The following is a 20,157-nucleotide window of genomic DNA, read 5'->3' as shown; positions in this document are numbered from 1 at the left end:
GTTGAGTTGAAACTTGTGAAAAGTTGATCAAATCCTGCCCTTCGTCAAGTAGCAAGGGCAGGTTCCAGCCTGGCCTTGAGTTTCTCAGGAAATGTGCAGTTCCAGGGCACACACATCAGACCAGGTCTCTAACAAGTATACTTCGAGCAGACATATGGCCTTAGATTTCAAGACCACCCTACTACAGGCAGCGACAGTAATCCTATTCTAGATTGCTTTAGCACCTGTGTGTGGCTCCACAGAAACACAGGGTTTTGGTCACTATGACAAGCACACACAAGGCACAAATATCAAGCAGTAGGACTACATCCCCAGCTCAGTTCCTCCTACAAACACTTCCAACGACATTTCCATTATCTGTTCCAAGATAGTTCAGCCAAAAAAGCTGTTCGGAAGGAAGAATCTTCACAGCAAAAATGTACACAAGGCTGAAGGGCTATGAAAGCTACAGAACATGCAGGCCACCTTAGGCCTCATCCCCTAGACACTCCATGCTGTTAGCTATTGGGACCTTGACAGGGTGGCACTTTCATGAGCCACTGATGCTGGAACTTGCACCATCTCAACAATGAGAATAAATGTGTGCTCTGTGCAATGATGTCACTGACCAGACCACACACATGCTCCTATAAAATGTTTAGGTAATTTGAAAGCTGGGCAAACGTGTCCCAAAGGAGACCGCTCTCTTTCTTCTTCTAAGTATTCAACTTCCTCTGCTTATACAACCAAAAGCAACAGACATCATTTGGGGGCAGGGGGAAGAAGCAAAAGAGACACAAAACTGCTGCATATTTTCCCACATGAATCTCATATTTCAAATCTATAAATGGTATTGTGCCCTCTGTTCCTTCAAAATACATGATTCTCAATACTAATGCTAGGGAACTTTCAAACATTTGGGGCGTAAACACAGTGCATAAATGTCAATGAGTAAAGTAAGCTAGTGACCCCCCACAAATACATTCCAGGGTGTCAGGGGAGGACATGAGAGAATCCTCAACAGGAAATATTTGAGCCATAAAATTTAAAGAGAGTTATGAAGGGGCACTCATAAAACACACCAATGCATGGTCTATAGAAGCCCCCTGGATACTACCTCGAGTTTGAAGCAGGTGGAACATTGTGCCAAACAGTGCATTTTAAAGCTGATGTTCAAACCCACAGAATGAAAAGACAATTTTTGGCATAGAAATTGATACTGTCTATTACAATTCATCAAAGGTAAAAAGCACCTCCCTTCAACATTCCTATTTCTTTTATTCCCCCGCCCCCTTTTTCTAGGCATATGACGTGATCAAGAGTTTACATGGAAGCAGAAGGTAGGAACATGTTACAGAGCTCACAATCCTATGCCTTAGGAAAGCATAGGTAACCCTAAGAGTAAAGACTTTACAAGCTCAGATTTGCAGACTTAGATCTCACACAGCACTTATACACTCTGGTAATAAGGTTGTAAAACGCTATCAATTTAGATAATGCAATGCTTCTGAATGAGTTATGAAGTAAATGCCGCAGAATCAAAAAGTGACACTTTAGACAAAGAAGATTGTCACATCAGCAACAACTGCCTCCAATTTGTATGAATTATCAATGAAGCGTCAACGTGAATTATTTTGTAAATACACTAATTTTGTTTCCATTAATATTTTAAATAAATCCTCTGGACTGAAAGACTCATTCATGTTGTCCCAAATATCAGCTTGCCAGTCTAAATGTCAGTTCTTGTTAGTAAATACAGTAAAAACACCTATGCCCTCTTGTACATTTCTTAAAATATTCTAATTTGTACCCAAAGACTAGGTTATACATTTTTAGTAAATAAGCTAATTTGTGGACAAATAGTGTGCAATTTTCTGAAAATGCAGTTATTTTCTTCCCAAATATCTTCGTTTATCATTTTGTTATGTCAATTACTGCAGTTGTGCTCAGGCTCATCCGTAATATGGCAGACGTTGTCATTATTTGCCCCTGGTATTCCCGCACATGACAGCTACACCATCTTGTCATTCTGTGTCTCCCTGTGCACGAAGATGCCCATGTTGTCCCATTTCTCAGTATCTGTTCCCACGTACAAGTCATAATATGCCCTATATTTCAGCTACTTCGTGTGACCTTGTGCTCTATAACGTATCTAGGCCATGTGGTGCACCCAGCCATGCCATGTGTTTCCATTATCTCCAAATGCCAGATATGCCATGGTCTCGGCATTCTGTCCTCTGCCAAGTCATGCCATGATAATTATATCATATCAAGCCATGCAACGATAAGCGAATTTCCACCACCTGTCAGCTATGCTATGATGTACACTTCCCTGATATGCCTGTCATGATGGACCAGAATTGAAGCCTTACCATGTTTTTTTGTTCTCCCCCCCACATGCCAACAATGCCGTTCCCTTTTTCCCAATAAGCAAAAACACCATGATGAGCTCTTCAACCATATCCCAGCCAAGCGTTGATTATTTATCTCTCCCTCCATCTGTCTGGCATGCCATAATGTGGCCCTTCTCCTCATATAGCTGTGCAAAGCCCATATTGTTGCCAAGCCCCTTATCCCCACTAGCCATTAGGTCACCCTTTCCCTCCAAATGTCCGACAAAATGCCACCAGTGTCTGTCTAATACCATACACATGCGACTGGTCCAAGTGGATAGAAGGGAAACCCAGTCCAGTCAAAAAAACAAAAGGTGATGAATGGGGGCTTGGCAATAATCTAACCTCTGGTTAGATCTCAACCCATTTTTGCACACAATGCTTCCTCAGATTAAACCCAGCCATTTGATAATCATATTTGGCCCTGCTCTAATATGAACAGTTCGTCCTGAACTGCCAAATTAGACCCTCACTGAACCAGAAGACAATCATTCCAAAACGAGTTTTGGCCTATCTGGGCCTCGGGTCAGGTTGGTTCCAGTGGTGCAGTGAGCGTGGGACAAACATCTTGGCATACTTTTTGTCTGGAATGGCACAGTGGGCGAAAAACAGTGAAGCATTCCTCTCATCACCTACTGTGTATACTGTACAAAGCTTTAAATGGCCAAGGGGTTGTCAAGACATGGCCCTCCATGCTCGTTGTGCCACAGGATCCAAGCTACACATAGCCCAACCAAGGTCGAAACCGGTCTATGGTTGCCTGTGGTCCTTTCTGGGGGAGCCTCACCTGGCAGTTTGGGATAGAGGAGGATCAGTGGTAATTTGCACAAGGTAGGCCACTGTCCAGCGTGGCACAGAGGTTAGGCTATTTTCAGGCATTCCCCTCATCACCGTGCATGTGTATTGGGGAAGCCCAAATCAAGCCATCAGTGTCTGTATTACTATCACCGGTCAACAAATACATTTTGGAAGGTACTGCTCACTACACCCTAAGTAGCGCACTATGAAAGCCCACAAAGCTGTACAGTTCTGCTGTTCCTAACACATCTCCATCACTCCTTGCGCTACGGTGCTCAACAGGTATTCATGCAAAAACTGTCTTATTGATCATCATGAGGGAGAGCGTTGACACCCCACTGGGAAGACCCTCTATGCCACGTGGTAGATTATAAAATAAAATACAGGCCAAAGAACTAGCATTTTTGGAGTGCATCTGCGCAAACTAAGGCCAGCACCTAAGCTGAGTTTTAAACATAATTTCTTGGGTGCAAACCAACCCTCAAAAACATGTCTAACTCTCACATGTGGCTAAGGGGCTCTAGGGGCTCTAGGGGCATTAGATCTCAAACTACCAAAGTATGGGTCTTATCTCGTAAAAGTGAAAGCTCAGATAACTATTGTACAAGAAGGGAGGAGCAGGAGACAAGACAGAAACCTCAGCAATGACATTCCAACATACTTGTGAGAGACATGAAAGACAACTTTTAGGATTTGGTCAAATGGAAGGCTAACCCAGCAACCAGGACTTCAGTGATCCAAATTCGAGAAGCAAACTACTTATAGTTGTGCTTCAAATAGGATCCCAGGCCATTATATAAATTAGTCAGCATCTGAGTCATCTGCATACTTACAAAATAGAAAGTCAAAAGACTGGATGAGTTTGATTGGGGGGGGGGGGGGGGGGAAGAACAGACATTAAACTTGCTGTGGGACCAAGTGTCCGAGGAGGATAGGATTCGAACCAGGTGCACTCTGTATCTTTCACCAGTTACTAAATTTCACTGCACTTCAATGAGTCTACGTCGAGCATCCCCTAATTCTCCAGAACATATTTGATTCCCTGGTTCTATTGAAGCCATCGGGATACAATAGGAGTTTGACTGAACTTTACAGTGGCTTAAAATAATCCCCAGTGTATTGGTTGCTCATTCATGTCAGAAGTGGCAGGTAGCGGGATACATGCAATCTCCTTAATGTGAGCCATTTACACGTCATCATCAGTAGAGTGCTCTGAATGTCGGTGGCATTAGCGCCAACCTCACCTGACCCTTCAGAAGTAGTATGAACATGCTTGTATTCATTGTGACATCAGGAATAAGTAAACTTCTCACCTTGCTACAGTTGGTGCCAGCTACTAGGCAAGACACTTCGCCCCCGAGCTGCTTGGCTGCAGTGATGGCATTAAGGGTGATTGGTGTAAGTGTATCATTGTTGTGTTCTGCTATTATCAGTGTGCTTTGAAACCGCTGCAACAATGAGGCCTGGAAAAGAAAACACGATTGTTCACAACTTACAGTCACAATCACAAGAAAAAAATATAGCAGGCACAATTTAAATCAACAAGCCACTGTAGATAGAACATTGGCACCAGTATTGTTTCATTACACTTTGTTTACACGAGGGCGGTAATTCAGCTTCAGGAGGGTCAAATCCATGACAGATTATCGAGATAGCCACAAAAAGTAGATTTGCAGAAAATAAATATAATTTAACTAATTTACGTATTCAGTGGCCATCATGAAAATCAGGCTAGAAGATCCTTCCGTGACCTACTATGTGCAACTCTGCTTTCAAATGCCGATCATCAGATGGGAAGACAGAAAATAAAACATTCCTATCGACATAATATGAAAAAGACAGGAAAACTGAAGTGTCTGTTCTGTTGCTTTTCTCCTCAGTTTCCAAACCCCATAGGAATCTTCTGCAAGTGTCACTGAAGTGGTGGAACTACATGTGAAAACTACTGTGACATTTGCTTGAGGTTGAAGAAGTTGTATGAGTGGTGCATCTACTTACTTTAATTGATAGTTTTGTAAATGTTGGTGAAGTTGGGGTAGGTGCATTGCTTTACTGATTCCTTGTGTTTGCTGGCTAGAAGTGGGGGGGGGTTCAAACAATGGTTCCAAGAGTAATGTTACTGGTAAACAACAAGGATAAAATCCTAAACATAAGCAAATATCCTGTTGCATGGATCGAGTTAACCATATGTAGCTACTGGATATATGATCCCTTGGGTGAGCAGAAGCTACCCGAGGGGAAGAGAGACCTTCATATGGATTGTCACAACGTTGCTTAAGTTCTAAAACTATCCACAGTAGAAATGAAAACAATCAACGGGAAGAGAATAGCAAGTTAAAGGAAGCCCTTTTTTCATTTACACAGCATGTATACTTTTCAAATCTGAAACTGAATACCTTATTATTTATTTTGATTTGTTTTTTTGCAGTGCAGCATGATTATGTTAGAGGTCTTTACACAGAAAACATGGTACTGAGACGTAAACACTGCTCTTAAATCACAAGGAGACATTTCTCTGTAATTTGAACCCAAGTAAAGCAGATTAGGGACTCATACAAATTAGTAAAACGTAACTGCAGTTTTCTCCTTGCAGCGACTAACTGGATGGGCCTAAAAGTTGTACAAAGACATGGTGGACAGCTGCTTTTTGTGATGGGAAATTCAAGAGTACATAGCGAGATGCCAGTCATTTTAAGAATATGTGATTTTTTTGTAGGTAATTATTAAAGGACATAAAAGATAGGATATGTCTTTTACTTAAGAGGATCATATTTCCTATTTCCCGATCAAATGTAACATCTACATCTTAGTGCTGTTCTCTGTCCTGGGAAACCGCAGATCCCCGGTGCTAGCGTAATGAAGGAAGTTGGAGAATTTGTAAATTTTTTAAGTCAGTGGCGGCCGTAGAGATGTGAAAGATGCGTCCAGTAGAAGGTTTTGTTTAAATAATTAGGGTTACCTGGGCTAAGAGCGGGGCCTACGTGTTCCCCACTTCACATATGATCTATGAGCTGTGCACTGCGTATCAACTGCAGTGAGAAATAAGGAGTAGAAGGAGTTTTTGAGGCAAGCAAGTTGGCAAAGACATGGTTGGATCCTATGCAGGAAAGAATCTCTTCTCTCCTGTAGGTGCCTTGGCATGTAGAATCTTACAAACTTTCTCACCAACCACAGAAAAGTATATACATTAGTCCAGCATAATATTTTTCTGCCTTTTCACAGCAAATGGCTATTATGTTGGCTTCGGGAAACATACTTTAGTTTTCTTTGCCCCATGCAATTGTAGAACAGTTTTCCAGTTACAGATGCTTTTTCACGTGAGAAAGGCTGGGGGCATGTAGTTAATTTGTAGGAAAACATGTTTGGCTTATCTTGCCACAGTTCACAGCCCAATGGTGCACATCTAAGGAAAGGACATTTTCATTAACAAATCCGTTTATAGCAATAATGGATTATTTTCACACCAAATAAACACTCCATTTCTAAGCCAAAATCCTAGACGTTTCTGGCACTGAGATAGCTTTGCACCATGGTTGAGAGAGACCCCACAGGGTAGCCGATGATTATCAGGGTGTATTTATTAAATCTCATTGCAGTTTTTGAAACCCGGGCCCCGAGTTTCCAGTGGCATGTTGGTATTGGTGGCAGTGTTCGAGCCCTTAAAAACTGATAGATCTTGGATAATTAACCTAAATACGTTTACCTAAGAAACAACCGCCAGGTTCGTGCAAGGTTGCAGATGGTTGGGCCTTCTTGCTGCCATTGCTCACTGTCTAATTAGAGCCTTGCTTTCCATACTTAAGAATTTTGATGGCGACCCTGGATGCTTGGGAAGAAATTAGATGAATGCAATACCTTTGCATCATGCGGGATTGATTAAAAGACAATCTTCACCTGATGGCATTTACACCAAGTTTATACTGACCCACTGCAAGGACAGAGACATTATCCATCTGCACGATCCACAGGTATTAAGTCAATATATTTAGCGCTCCAAGCAAGCAAAGTTAAAAAAAACTGTGGTTTAATTTGGACTCTTAAAAGTCAGTAGATACCCAGGTTACCTCTTGCCTTTCTTCTTGTTTCCTCTAAACACAGCAGTCTTTGGTGAACTCATTATCCTCAACTGGACTTTCACTGTTAGTTCGGAAAGATGGCCCTATCATCCAGGCTTGGGAGTTTTTGTCTTGGTTACCAGTGAGACAAGGAATACTTTTTCAAGTGAACTGACTCACATTGAACTTCTAGTAGTTCTAGTTTCGTTTTCAAATTTATCGTTCCTCATATGTTTTTCCAAATTGCTCATGCCTCATATGCTATCCTCAATATCTGGAGAACTAGCATCCAGAGAGGAAGAGACAATTTGTTGCTCAGAATCTTTGTTCTGCTTTGATGACCTTTAGCTGAAGAGGACGAGTTTGCTGATCTACACTAAAGACTCAGGTGGCCAACACCTATCATACTTTATAAATGCAGTCAGTAGTATGAGGCACCCCTGACTGAAAAAACTGGAACAGTAATTGTAAAGGTGTACAAGACTTGAAGGACGCACATCTTAAAAGGGGTAACTTGTGCATTATGTCACAATAGGTTTTCCAACCCAAACAGGCCTCCCAAACAATGGAGCGTTCCAAAAACCTTCCTGTTGAATATTACTTAATAATGAGTAACAAACGAGCCTTTTTCTTTTCACTGAATGGCCCCTTTAAAAATTTCCAGAGAATTCTTAAGCCACGTGCTCTTTGTGTGTTGTATAAAGATAATACTTTTATTTATCTGTTAACATAAAACAAGATTGCTTTTTTAAAATCACGTTTTGTCTAAATGCGCTGAAACGAGTATATGTCTTCTCTCTGTATGATTTCAGGACAGGAAAATACTTTCCTCTGCTTCTTTTATGTCACTTCATGATATTTCTTTTTAGATAAGGCGTCCAAAGGCACTTTATCAAGATTTTTGAGTTTGCCCTTAAAGGTCTTGGCTCATTAACTCTTCAGAGATTTATTGTTGCACAACTACATGCTTTTCATTTTCGCTTTTAATGAAGTTTCTCTTTGCATGCACTAAATGCGAGACCTTTCATTTCTTGGACAGTCGTAGCCACGTCGTGTTTGAGACCATATTTCTAATCCATGGCTTCATTCACAGAGCCCAGCGTGACAGTTAGCTTGGCCTAATATATTGCCCGTTTGATCTCTGTTAACACCCTAGGTGGAATTTCGCCTGCCTATAATTTGTTGAAGGCCTTCTGATTTAATTAATATCTGCGCTTTACCGGCCTGATGTCATTGCAGGGTTAGTTGGTACACTGGGCAATTTCAAATGATGCGTTTCTGGGGAATTCATTTAAAATTTACTAATCAAACTCTTTTGTAATGTTAGTCGTCCCTCTATTTCCAATCTTGTTCCACATTGTTTGACCATTAAATTTTCTTTTGCTGTGATTTACAGCTTTCATCATGAAGATTCTTATTTCCATTACTTAGGTCGGGATTTTTTTTTATCAATTTCCCCACAGCTCACATTTTCACAATAGCCTGATTTAAAGCAACTTTTTGTATCCAGTCGTTTGCAGGCCGATTTTTTTTTAGCAGCGTTTTGTTTTGTATTGTTGGGTATGGTGTTTAAGGAAGATTATAAGGACACAGTGCACCCACATGTAAACTGTCTGTAAATGGCTTTGTAATACTCAAAATGTCAAATTATCCTCTAAACTCCTGACAAGTGGCCCAAGGTCAATAGGAAACATTTATTGTACCTTACTGTAGCAAAGTCCCTCTTTCTGGCATGGTTACCCCCGTTTTTTGCCCGTTGTCAGTGTGCTTAGAGTAGACTGTTTTCATTGGGATCCTGCTAACCACGACCCCATTGATTGTGCTCTCTCCTATAAATTTGGTTGTCTGGTTCCCTTTACACCCCACAATTGGCATATTGGTGTACCCCTGCAGGTCCCTTGTATATGGTTTTTAGGTACCCAGGGCATTGGTACACCAGGGGCCCCCCATGGGCTGCAGCATGCATTATGACACCCATGGTAGCCCATGCAAACTGTGTCTGCGGGCCTGCCATTTGCAGCCTGTGGGAAAAGGTGCATGCACCCTTTCATTGCTGGTCACTACACCCCTATGGTAAGCCTTTTCAGACCTAAGGGAAGGGTACAGGTCCATGTTTGTGTGGACACCCCTGGAAGAGCAGAGGTGCCATTATGAACTCTAGTTCCAATTCTCTAGACTTCGTAAGTGCGGGGAAGCCATTTTAGCTAGGTACTGTCCATAGGTCACTCCTATGGTCCAGCTACATAATGGTAACTCCAAACCTAGGCATGTTTGGAATCAAACATGTCGGAATCATATCCCAATACTGATGCAAGTATTGGTGGCATGATTCCATGCACTCTGGGGGCTCCTTAGAGGACCCCCAGTATTGCTCCTACCAGTCTTCCGGAGTCTGCAAGCAGGCCACGCTGCTGCAGCCCCCCAGACAGGATTTTGTTCTCCTGCTGCTTGACCAGCTCCAGCAGGAGAAGGCAAAACAAAGGACTTCCTGTGGGAGAGGGGTGCAACCTCCTCTCCCTTCGAAATAGGTGTTACAAGGCTGGGTAGAGGTAGCCTCCCCACGTCACCGTTTTGCTTTGAAGGGCATATTTGGTGCCTTCCTAGCATAATCTGGTGTGCACCAGTCTAAGGACCTCTGGTCCCTGCTCTGGCACGAAAATGCACAAAGGAAAGGGGAGTGACCACTCCCCTTTCCATCACCACCCCAGGGGTGGTGCCCAGAGCTCCTCCAGGTGGCCACTTGATCCTACCATCTTGAAAACAAGATGGGCAGAGGCCCCTGGGAGCATCTGACTGGTCAGGTTAGGAAGATGACATCAGTGACCCCCTTTGATAGGTGGTCATCTTGCAAAGTGACCAAGCCCATTTTGGGGCTATTTAGGGACTCCCTTGCGGGTGGGTCCCCGGATTCAGCATGCAAGACTCCACAAAGACTCCTCTGCAAGGACCTCTTCTCCTCCTGGCCATCGGAATCGCTGCTGGACTTCACAGGAACCAAACAAGACTGCAAAACTGAGACAACCTCTCCTTGCAACATTGTTTCTGTGGCTCCTGTCAGCAACTTGCAACATTTCCACAGCTGTGCATCCTCTGGGGTCGGCAAGACTTCAGCTGCACCAAGGTAGCAAGAAGGAATCTCCCTTGGAGTGAAGGAGTCACTCCCCTGCATCTGCAGGCACCTAAGCCAACGACATCTGGGATTTGCTGTCCTCTGGACCTGCAAAGATTCTCCAAAGGTGGTGGTTCTGAGGGGTCCCCTGGGTCCTCTCCGTCTTCTGTCCAACTTGGGAGACGGTGAGTCCTTGCCACTTCCTCTAGGACAGAATCCCTGTGCACCACGACTGTTCCAGCAACCAAGGATTCCTCCTGCTCCGAGGGATCTTCAGGCTCCAAGTAGCCCCAGCTCTCAGCACTCTACCTCTGCAACAACAGTCTCCTCTCTGCTGCTTCAGTGACGTGGGACTCCTCTTCAGGTGTGCTGCCAGGGCCTCACTGCGTCTTACTCTGCCTGCTGCCAGTGGGTTGCCTGTAGGGGCTCCGACTGCTTCTGCTGGCTCTGTCTTCTTAGGGTCAGCCTGGACTCCCCTCCAAGGGTCGAGTCCCCAGGACCTTGCTGGTCCTCTTCAGCTCTGCAAATCTCCAACAGGTCCAGTTGCATTTCCTTATGTTGTTTGTGGTCCTCCTGACCACTGACCCATCTGCAGTCCAGCGACCATCGAGGGACAGTTTCTAGGCATCTTTAGTGACTCTTCTGCAGCTCCAGAACTCAGTAGCTGAACTTCCTCTATCACCATCGACCCGGATCTTCATCCACAGAAGGGTGGGCATTGCCTCCTGCCCCACCTGGACACTCCGGTGTGGAATGGACTCTGTCCCCTTCGTTTGCAGGTCGTCTTCATCCAGAATCCACCATTGGGTTCCACTGGCCTGGTCCTGCTCTTGCAATATTCCATTTACAAGTCCCTATGTTAGCCTATGGGATGACCAGGTAATCTACCTCTGCCCTCCTGGTCATTGGGGGTCTTCTAGATACTTACCTCTTGGGGTTCCACTGTCTCCCAGCCCTTGACTAACTACTCCATATCCTCTGGTGGGAGACCCATTCTCGCATTCCACTTTTTTGGTATATGGTTTGCCCCCCCATAGGGCCCTTGCTAGTTTTTGCTATTTCCTAATACTTACCTGTGTATATTTTGTGTGTACTTACCTCCAGTGGGGGATTTGCCTATAGTAATCTAGTTTGGTGTTCCTGTAATAAAGTACATTTATTTTTGCAGCACTGTGTGATTTCTTTCATGTGTGATAAGTTACTGTGCGACTACTGTGGTATTGCAAGTGCTTAACACTCCTCCTAGATAAGTCTTGGCTGCTCACCACAGCTACCACTAGAGAGCCCTGGCTTAGACACTGAAACACTATCTATTAAGGGTTGCATGGACCCAGTCTAAGGTGTAACACCATAGGTGTCCACCACACACTGGCCCAGCCTCCTACACACCTTTTCGTTACCATTTGTATGCTTTGAGGGAACGCAGCTTTTGTTACTGGGGAGCAATATTAAGGCCTGTCTGATCGGAGACATCCAAAAAAAAAAAAACATGTAAAGCTTTAAAAACTGGAATGTCAGCATTTTTTAATTCCTCTTGTTTCTGGATTTCATGCATCTTCATTGATGACCACCCCCTCGAAACTATACGAATATTGTGTGCCTTATAAACTGTGTGGCAGCATCAAGCATTTTATGCCAAGCTATAGGCCTCACAAACTGGACACATCCCACATTTGGTGAGGGGGACCTAAAACAGCAGAAAATATGTCAAAACACAAACAAATTTCCAATACCTTAAAGTGGTCACTGATAAATTATCAACACAGTGAGAAGAAGAGTCTACTCTGTGTCCTCAACTGCAGCTGAAACAGTAATCCTGAAGTTTGAAGAAATATTTGGTGCCCTTGAATCCCTACTAAAGTACACACAATGAGACTACATTTCACGAATTCATAAACTATTCATTGTAGGAGGCTGGCCTGGCTTATAGTGGGTACCCTGTGGTACTTACACCCTGTGCCAGGTCCAGCTATCCCTTATTAGTTGAATAGAGGTGTTTCTAGCAGCTTAGGCTGATAGAAGGTAGCTATGGCAAAGCAGCTTAGGCTGAACTAGGAGCAGGGGTGTGGAATTTATTAAAATATCTACTTGTCCAGGGGACAGGTTGCTTCTCAAATCTACTTGTCCTGTAAAAAGATTTACTTGTCCCTTTGGTGCCATGTAGTGTGGCGCCAAATTATGGCAGCAATCTCATTATGTAAGAGCTCTGATAATAGCCTCTCTGATTATGCCAGGGCTACTACCATAGTAGGGCTTGAATACTTGCAGTTTCAATCCATACTGTAGCAATTTCCTTATTTTGCCACCTTTCTGCAGAGCTGCATACTGGGGCTGGAGGAAGCAGTAAGCAATAGTTCCAGGGCTGGAATGCCTTTGAGTCTGCAAACCTACGTGTTTTAAAGATTTTCACCAGCTTCTCTCTAATATTTTCCCATAATAAGAAAGGCTGGACATTTACTCCTGACAATGGCAGAATTAGAACTTCTTCCAGGGTTGGGAAGAAAGTGGTTGGAGGGAAAATTAACTTGCAAATGCTCAATAGATTTTCACATGAGCAAATCTACACATGCTTATTTACCCATGCTAAAATACAGTTCACAAATATTTTATAAGGGTACGACATATACCATGGGTGCACTTTTGTGACTTTCTTTAAGAATTTGGGGCCACATGTAGGTAGGTTCAGATTTGCGAGTCGCAAATCCGAATGTAGGATGGTGTCCCTGACACCATCTGTGATTCGCAAGGGCTTCGCAAATGCCCACCTCATGAATAATCATGAGGTGGGTCGCAATTTGCGACCCCCTTGCGAATGGCAGCCCTCACAGGGATGGTGGCCTGCAGGAGACAGCAGACCACCATGTCTGTGACTGGTTTTCAATAAAGCAGTTTTTTTTTTTTTTGTAATGCAGCCCGTTTTCCTTAAAGGAAAACAAGATGCATTACAAAAACGAAAAATGAAACGTTTTTGTTTCATTTTTTCAGAGCAGGCAGTGGTCCGCAGGACCACTGCCTGCTCTGAAAAAATGTTTACAGTGACATTCACAATGGGGAAGGGGTCCCATGGGGACCCCTTCCCTTTTGCAAAAGTGTTAGCACCCATTTGAAATGGGTGCAAACTGCGATTGGTTTGCGCCCGCATTCGCAAAACAATCCTACATTGCACAGCGAGTCGCAATTAGGAAGGGAACACCCCTTCCTAATTGCGAGTCGCAAAACTGGGTTTGTGCATCGCAATGTGCTTTTTGCACGTCGCAAACAGCGAAAGTCGCTGTTTGCGACATGCAAAAAGCTACCTACATGTGGGTCTTGGTCCCTAATTAGGTCTGGTGTTAACAAAGACATTTTGTTTTTATTAAACTTCTATTTCTCTCTCTTTCAGCTGGCTTTACTGTGAGTGATCACATTCTGCTCTTCCACAAGGAGCATATTGGCACACAAAGTAGTTTTGTTCAGTGTCAGGAACTACAGTGGCAATCAGTGACGTAACGAAACTGGAGGGTGCCCCTTTGCAAAGAACATGGAGAAGCCCCCTCTCCAGACTCACTCAGGGCAGGTGCTGTGCTGAAGGGGCCCCCTGGAGGGCGGCTGCAGAGCCTTTGTTATGCCACTGGTGGCAACGTGTGCTTTTAGAGTTCAAAAACGTTTTTTTATTTTTTTGCCAGTGTTTGTTACAATGTTGAGGGCCTGGTAGCTCCCACAACAATAAAGTGTTACAAAAGCCATGTCAAAACAAGACACGTATTGATGATACTAAAAGACTTATAAAAATATGTCAGATCAGTTGGCTTTGTCAGTGTTTGTTTATTTTCATGCTTCCCATAATCGTGTTGAAAATGGTTACACTGATTTTCCATTAGAAATATTTTGGGGAAATACTAGCATGCATCAAAACATTTTACTAAATGACACTTCATTTGCATCTAATCAGAGAGCATTCTGGGAGCATTATACTTAGCCTCATAGCCTAAACTTTTCAAACAGGTGTATACACAATTTTTTTTTTTGTACTGGAACCAACGTCAGTAGTGAAGTGTGACCTTAAAACATTTATTTACAGCACTCACCCTAATAATGAAGGCTTTCAAATAATGAACCATAAATACAAGTTCGAACAGCATTATCTTTTGGAAACACATTACCTCAACTGCAGAAAGTTCCACTCTCTGTAAACAGGCAGCCAAAGGGTTTGTGCTGCAGAGGGTTGGGCCTACTTGTCCCAAGGACAAAGTAAACATAAAAACTTGTTGCCCTTGACCCCAAACAAGATGTCCCGGGCGTCGGGCGATAGGAATTCCACATCCCTGTAGGAGACATGCAAAGCTCCCACTATACCACTTATATCATATGCACAATATCATAAGAAAACACAATACTCAGAGTTACTAAAAATAAAGGTACTTTATTTTTATGACAATATGCCACAAGTATCTCAGTGAGTACCCTCAGTAAGAAGGTAAGTAATATACACAAGCTATATGTACACAAACCCAAAACAGGTAAGTAAGAGTCAGAAAAGTAATGCAAACAGTGTAGAATTATGATAGGATGCAATAGGTGAACATAGGTCTAGGGGCAACACAAACCATATACTCCAAAAGCGGAATGCGAATCACGAATGGACCCCAGACCTATGGGAGCTTGTAGAGGGTCGCTGGGACTGTAAGAAAACAGTCAGGGTGTCCAGATACCCCACCCCAAGACCCTGAAAAGTAGGAGTAAAGTACACCTACTACCCCAAAAGGACACAATAGTCGTGATAGGGGGATTCTGCAAGAACCACAAACACCAGCAAAGCACTGAAGACGGATTCCTGGACCTGAGGACCTGCAAAGCAAGGGGACCAAGTCCAAGAGTCGCAATAGTGTCCAGGGGGGCAGGAGCCCAGAAAACCCCGAACACCGGAGGCCAACTCAGAGGGTTGAGCACTGCAGGACGGAGTGCTGGGGACCCAGGCTAGGCTGTGCACGAAGGAAATCCTGGAAGAGTGCACAGGAGCCGGAGCAGCTGCAAATCACGCAGTACACAGGTTTGCAGTCTAGCGTGGGGAGGCAAGGACTTACCTCCACCAAACTTGGACTGAAGGATCACTGGACTGTGGGAGTCACTTGGCTAGAGTTCCTGTGTTCCAGGGACCACGATCGTCAGGATGAGAGGGGACCCAGAGTACCGGTGACGCAGTCTTTTGGTGCCTGTGTTAGCAGGGGGAAGATTCCGTCAACCCACGGGAGATTTCTTCTTGGCTTCCAGTGCAGGGTGAAGGCAGGTGACCCTCAGAGCATGCACCACCAGGAAACAGTTGAGAAAGCCGGCAGGATAAGGCGCTACAATGTTGCTGGTAGTCGTCTTGCTACTTTGTTGCGGTTTTGCAGGCGTCCTGGAGCAGTCAGCGGTCGATCCTTGGCAGAAGTCGAAGAGTGAAGTGCAGAGGAACTCTGGTGAGCTCTTGCATTCGTTATCTGAAGAATTCCCCAGAGGAGAGACCCTAAATAGCCAGAAAAGGAGGTTTGGCTACCAAGAAAGGAGGATTGGCTACCAAGAGAGGTAAGAGCCTATCAGAGGGGGTCTCTGACATCACCTGCTGGCACTGGCCACTCAGAGCAGTCCAGTGTGCCCCCAACACCTCAGTTTCCAAGATGGCAGAGGTCTGGGACACACTGGAGGAGCTCTGGGCACCTCCCCTGGGAGGTAATGGTCAGGGGAGTGGTCACTCCCCTTTCCTTTGTCCAGTTTCGCGCCAGAGCAGGGCTGGGGGATCCCTGAACCGGTGTAGACTGGCTTATGCAGAGATGGGCACCATCTGTGCCCGTCAAAGCATTTCCAGAGGCTGGGGGAGGCTACTCCTCCCCAGCCCTTCACACCTATTTCCAAAGGGAGAGGGTGTAACACCCTCTCTCAGAGGAAATCCTTTGTTCTGCGTTCCTGGGCCAGGGCTGCCTGGACCCCAGGATGGCAGAATCCTGTCTGAGGGGTTGGCAGCAGCAGCAGCTGCAGTGGAAACCCTGGAAAGGCAGTTTGGCAGTACCCAGGTTCTGTGCTAGAGACCCGGGGGATCATGAAATTGTCCCCCCAATACCAGTATGGTATTGGGGTGACAATTCCATGATCTTAGACATGTTACATGGCCATGTTCGGAGTTACCATTGTGACGCTATACATAGGTAGTGACCTATGTATAGTGCATGTGTGTAATGGTGTCCCTGCACTCACAAAGTCCGGAAAATGTGCCCTGAGTGATGTGGGAGCACCTTGGCTAGTGCCAGGGTGCCCACATACTAAGTAACTTGGCACCCAGCCTTCACCAGGTGAAGGTTAGACATATAGGTGACTTATAAGTTACTTATGTGCAGTGAAAAATAACTGTGAAATAACATGGACGTTATTTCACTCAGGCTGCATTGGCAGGCCTGTGTAAGAATTGTCTGAGCTCCCTATGGATGGCAAAAGAAATGCTGCAGCTCATAGGGATCTCCTGGAACCCCAATACTCTGGGTACCTAAGTACCATATACAAGGGAATTATATGGGTGTACCAGTGTGCCAATGAGAAACTTAGTCACTAGCCTGCAGTGACAAATTTAGAAAGCAGAGCGAGCATAAACACTGAGGTTCTGGTTAGCAGAGCCTCAGTGATACAGTTAGGCACCACACAGGGAACACGTACAGGGCACATACTATGAGCACTGGGGTCCTGCCTAGCAGGATCCCAATGACACAGGGGCTAAAACATACATACATACAGTGAAAATGGGGGTAACATGCCAGGCAAGATGGTACTTTCCTACATTCATCACATGTACATTAGATTCTGAAAGATCGCTCATTAGAACTGCTGAGAGGGGAAAGGGATAGGAGGGGGCGTTAAGGAAGTGGGGCGAAAGTAAAAGAACGTCTCCTTCAGTGTTTTGTGGAAGGGGGCGGGGAGCTCATGCAACATTTGGCAAAGTGTTTGAAAAACATAATAAAAAAATAAACCATTCATGGCTATTTGAAATAATTCACTAAACAATGACAACGCCAGCCACTAACCAGCAACAGAAGCAAAACGTTGATGAGAACCCTGGGCAAAATGTGGCCTTGTTTGCTGTTCGCTTTCTGTTTTGATTCTTCATATGCCTATAAGAGTATTTTAGGATTGTTTCATCTAGTATTGAAAAAACTAAGTCATACACTCTGTGTATTGAAAAAACATCCATCATTGTGTGGTTTAGAATTGAAAAAGGTTGTGTGAAAAATATATTGTTCCTCATATTTTGTGCACCTGACACGTAGTACACCCTCTCATATATATATATATATATATATATCAAACCAAGGCCCTTTCAGGGTTAGAGTGACGCATAAATAATGCAAAAAACAAAGGAGAACTCTGGGAAGTTCCCAATTTAGGTGGAGAGCTGCTCTAGTAAGGAGCACTCTGCAACACCAGCGACACTCTAGATTTGCTCACCTCAAATGTATGCTTATCTAGCAAAGTTTTTAGGCATAGGATCAGCACAGTGCTACCCTCGCCGAGCTAGATAGTGACAAAGTCTTTTGCCATTTGTACAGCAAAATCTTTAAGCATAGGATTGACATCGTGTCATCCTCGCCGAGCTGTAAAATGACAAAAGCCATTTACCACTCCAGGCACAGTATTACAGCTTTGGACTGGTCAGTCAAATACCGTCCAAGCCAACCTGGAATGAGTAAAGCAACCCCTGACACGTGTTTCGCTCTCATTAGTGCTCTTCAGAGGGGTATAGCTTTGTCCAGACACAAGGGAGCACCCAGTATAAGTCAAACCAAGGCCCTTTCAGGGTTAGAGTGACGCATAAATTATGCAAAAAACAAAGGAGAACTCTGGGAAGTTCCCAAATCTAGAGTGTCGCTGGTGTTGCAGAGTGTTCCTTACTAGAGCAGCTCTCCACCTAAACTGGGAACTTCCCGCATTGTATATCGGGCGTGAGGTGCAGCTTGATAGTTGGGAGAGTGGGGAGGTTAGAATCCTGTGAAGTGGTGGTTTATCCTAGATGACCAATGCCAATTTAAAGGGTAGGTGAGGGCAATTATACACATTTTTACTGTTAAAGAACTTTGAGGGTGGTGAGTGAGGAGTGTACCCAACTCTCACAAACAAGTGCAACTTATTTTGCTGGTCCTTTTTAGTGCACATTGGACCATCAACTTAATATCAGCAGAGTTAAAGGCACTACTTAGCAAGGCCTCTATACCATTCATTAAAGGGGAAATGTAGGAGGTGGGACAAAGGATGATGCCACTAGTGATTTACATTTAAATGAGTGTAAACAGGAAGAAAGAAAATCGGAGCCATTCAGAGATGGGACGAGAGGCAAACATTAGGTGCAAATAGCAAGAAACTTTATTATGGAAACGTGTGATTTAAAAATGAGTTTGTTTTAATGTTAAGGGCCTAACCCTCCCAACAAAAAATAAACAATCCCTAAACTACTAAAGAAGAGAAAGGAAGATAAAGGCTTTCTACAAACAACACAACTTCTTAAGAAGGATTGGCGAGAATTAAATCTAAACATAATTCTTTGTCTCTCCCCATATGAATCTGTAGTGTAGCAATTCTTTGTTGCGGCTCCTTTGGAGGAACTATATATGAAGGGAGATCGAGGACAAACTATTCGTTTCCCACACTGGAAATGCATGCAAATACTCTCCTAAACAGGAAAGGGTACACCATTTACATTGCTGTAGAAAAAAGGTTTCTACTATAAAGAATATTCTTTTAGCAATGAAGTAAGAATCATGTGCAGGGCCAGTGCTTTCTTTAATGGAAATTCAACTATGAACCAGAATGCCACAGTCAGGTTCATGTTTTAAAAGAAGCCCAGCAAGAGGACTTCATTTCCCATCACCCCTCTGCACAGGAAGTGACATCGATGTTTTCTACCAACAGCATCTTGCTCTCCTCCCCCCTTTTCAGGACCTAGTTAATGGTGGCTGCGGCACAAATACATAGTTGGCGTACCAAAGGCAAGTCCATCAGCGCTGGACAGCGCCCAGCCCCAGGAACCCTTGTTTTACCCCTACCCACCGCTACCCTGCTCTGCTCCTCGGTGCTCTCAACCGTGACTGTCACTTGCTGCACTGCTGCCACACTGCACCACACAACAAGAAAGGAGCATAAGTTCGCATGCACTCTCCCACACTGCATACCCATCACTCCTACACCACCAGCACTACATTGCTCACACTCACAATGCAGTCACTCACTAACACAGACCAAACACCATCAACAGAACATGACACACATATGCATGCTCCTCAACACACCGCTGGCTCACCAAACATGCCACTGAGATACAAGACCTACTGCACAAACACACTCCAGACCTGCTGTTCCTTACAGAAACATGGCTAAGATCTACCTCTGCACTGGACATTACTACAGCCACCGCTCTGGTTACAAGATCACCAGGCAAGACCATTAGCACAAAGACCTGAAGGGGAGGCAACATCATATTCAATGATACCACCAGCTGGCCCACCTACACCAGTACCTCCAGCAGCTACATGGAACATTTCATCATGCTGAAGATATCCATCACTGACAACTTCTCACTGAGTGAAACCCTTGTATACAGACCACCAGGACCCCACACCAATACAGCCAGCGACATCACAGACTGTGGTGCACCCCTTATCATCAATGCCACCACCTTTATCCTCCTCAATGATCTTACTGTTAAAGCTCCTTAACCAGTTTCCACATTGCTATTCACCTAGAAGACCACACCGATCCAAACTTTATAGTCCTTCTATAAAGCCTTGCAAACCTTGACCTCAACCAGCACATTTCCGAATGCACCCAC

General features: G+C 44.3%; 1 protein-coding gene across 1 annotated transcript in view; it reads right to left on the bottom strand.

The window, feature by feature from the left end:
* ETFA (electron transfer flavoprotein subunit alpha) overlaps window positions 1–20,157 on the bottom strand; it is a 179,919-nt gene that overhangs the window by 148,858 nt on the left and 10,904 nt on the right. Inside the window, exon 2 of the mRNA XM_069222028.1 lies at window positions 4,484–4,633. Coding sequence (XP_069078129.1) covers window positions 4,484–4,633 — 150 coding nt within the window. The remainder of the gene's footprint in view (window positions 1–4,483; window positions 4,634–20,157) is intronic.

The sequence above is a fragment of the Pleurodeles waltl genome, chromosome 3_1 (genome assembly GCF_031143425.1).
Source record: "Pleurodeles waltl isolate 20211129_DDA chromosome 3_1, aPleWal1.hap1.20221129, whole genome shotgun sequence".
Classification (NCBI taxonomy): Eukaryota; Metazoa; Chordata; class Amphibia; order Caudata; family Salamandridae; genus Pleurodeles; species Pleurodeles waltl.
Note: the sequence above shows the minus strand (reverse complement) of the source record. Positions and strands in the feature narration are given on the sequence as shown.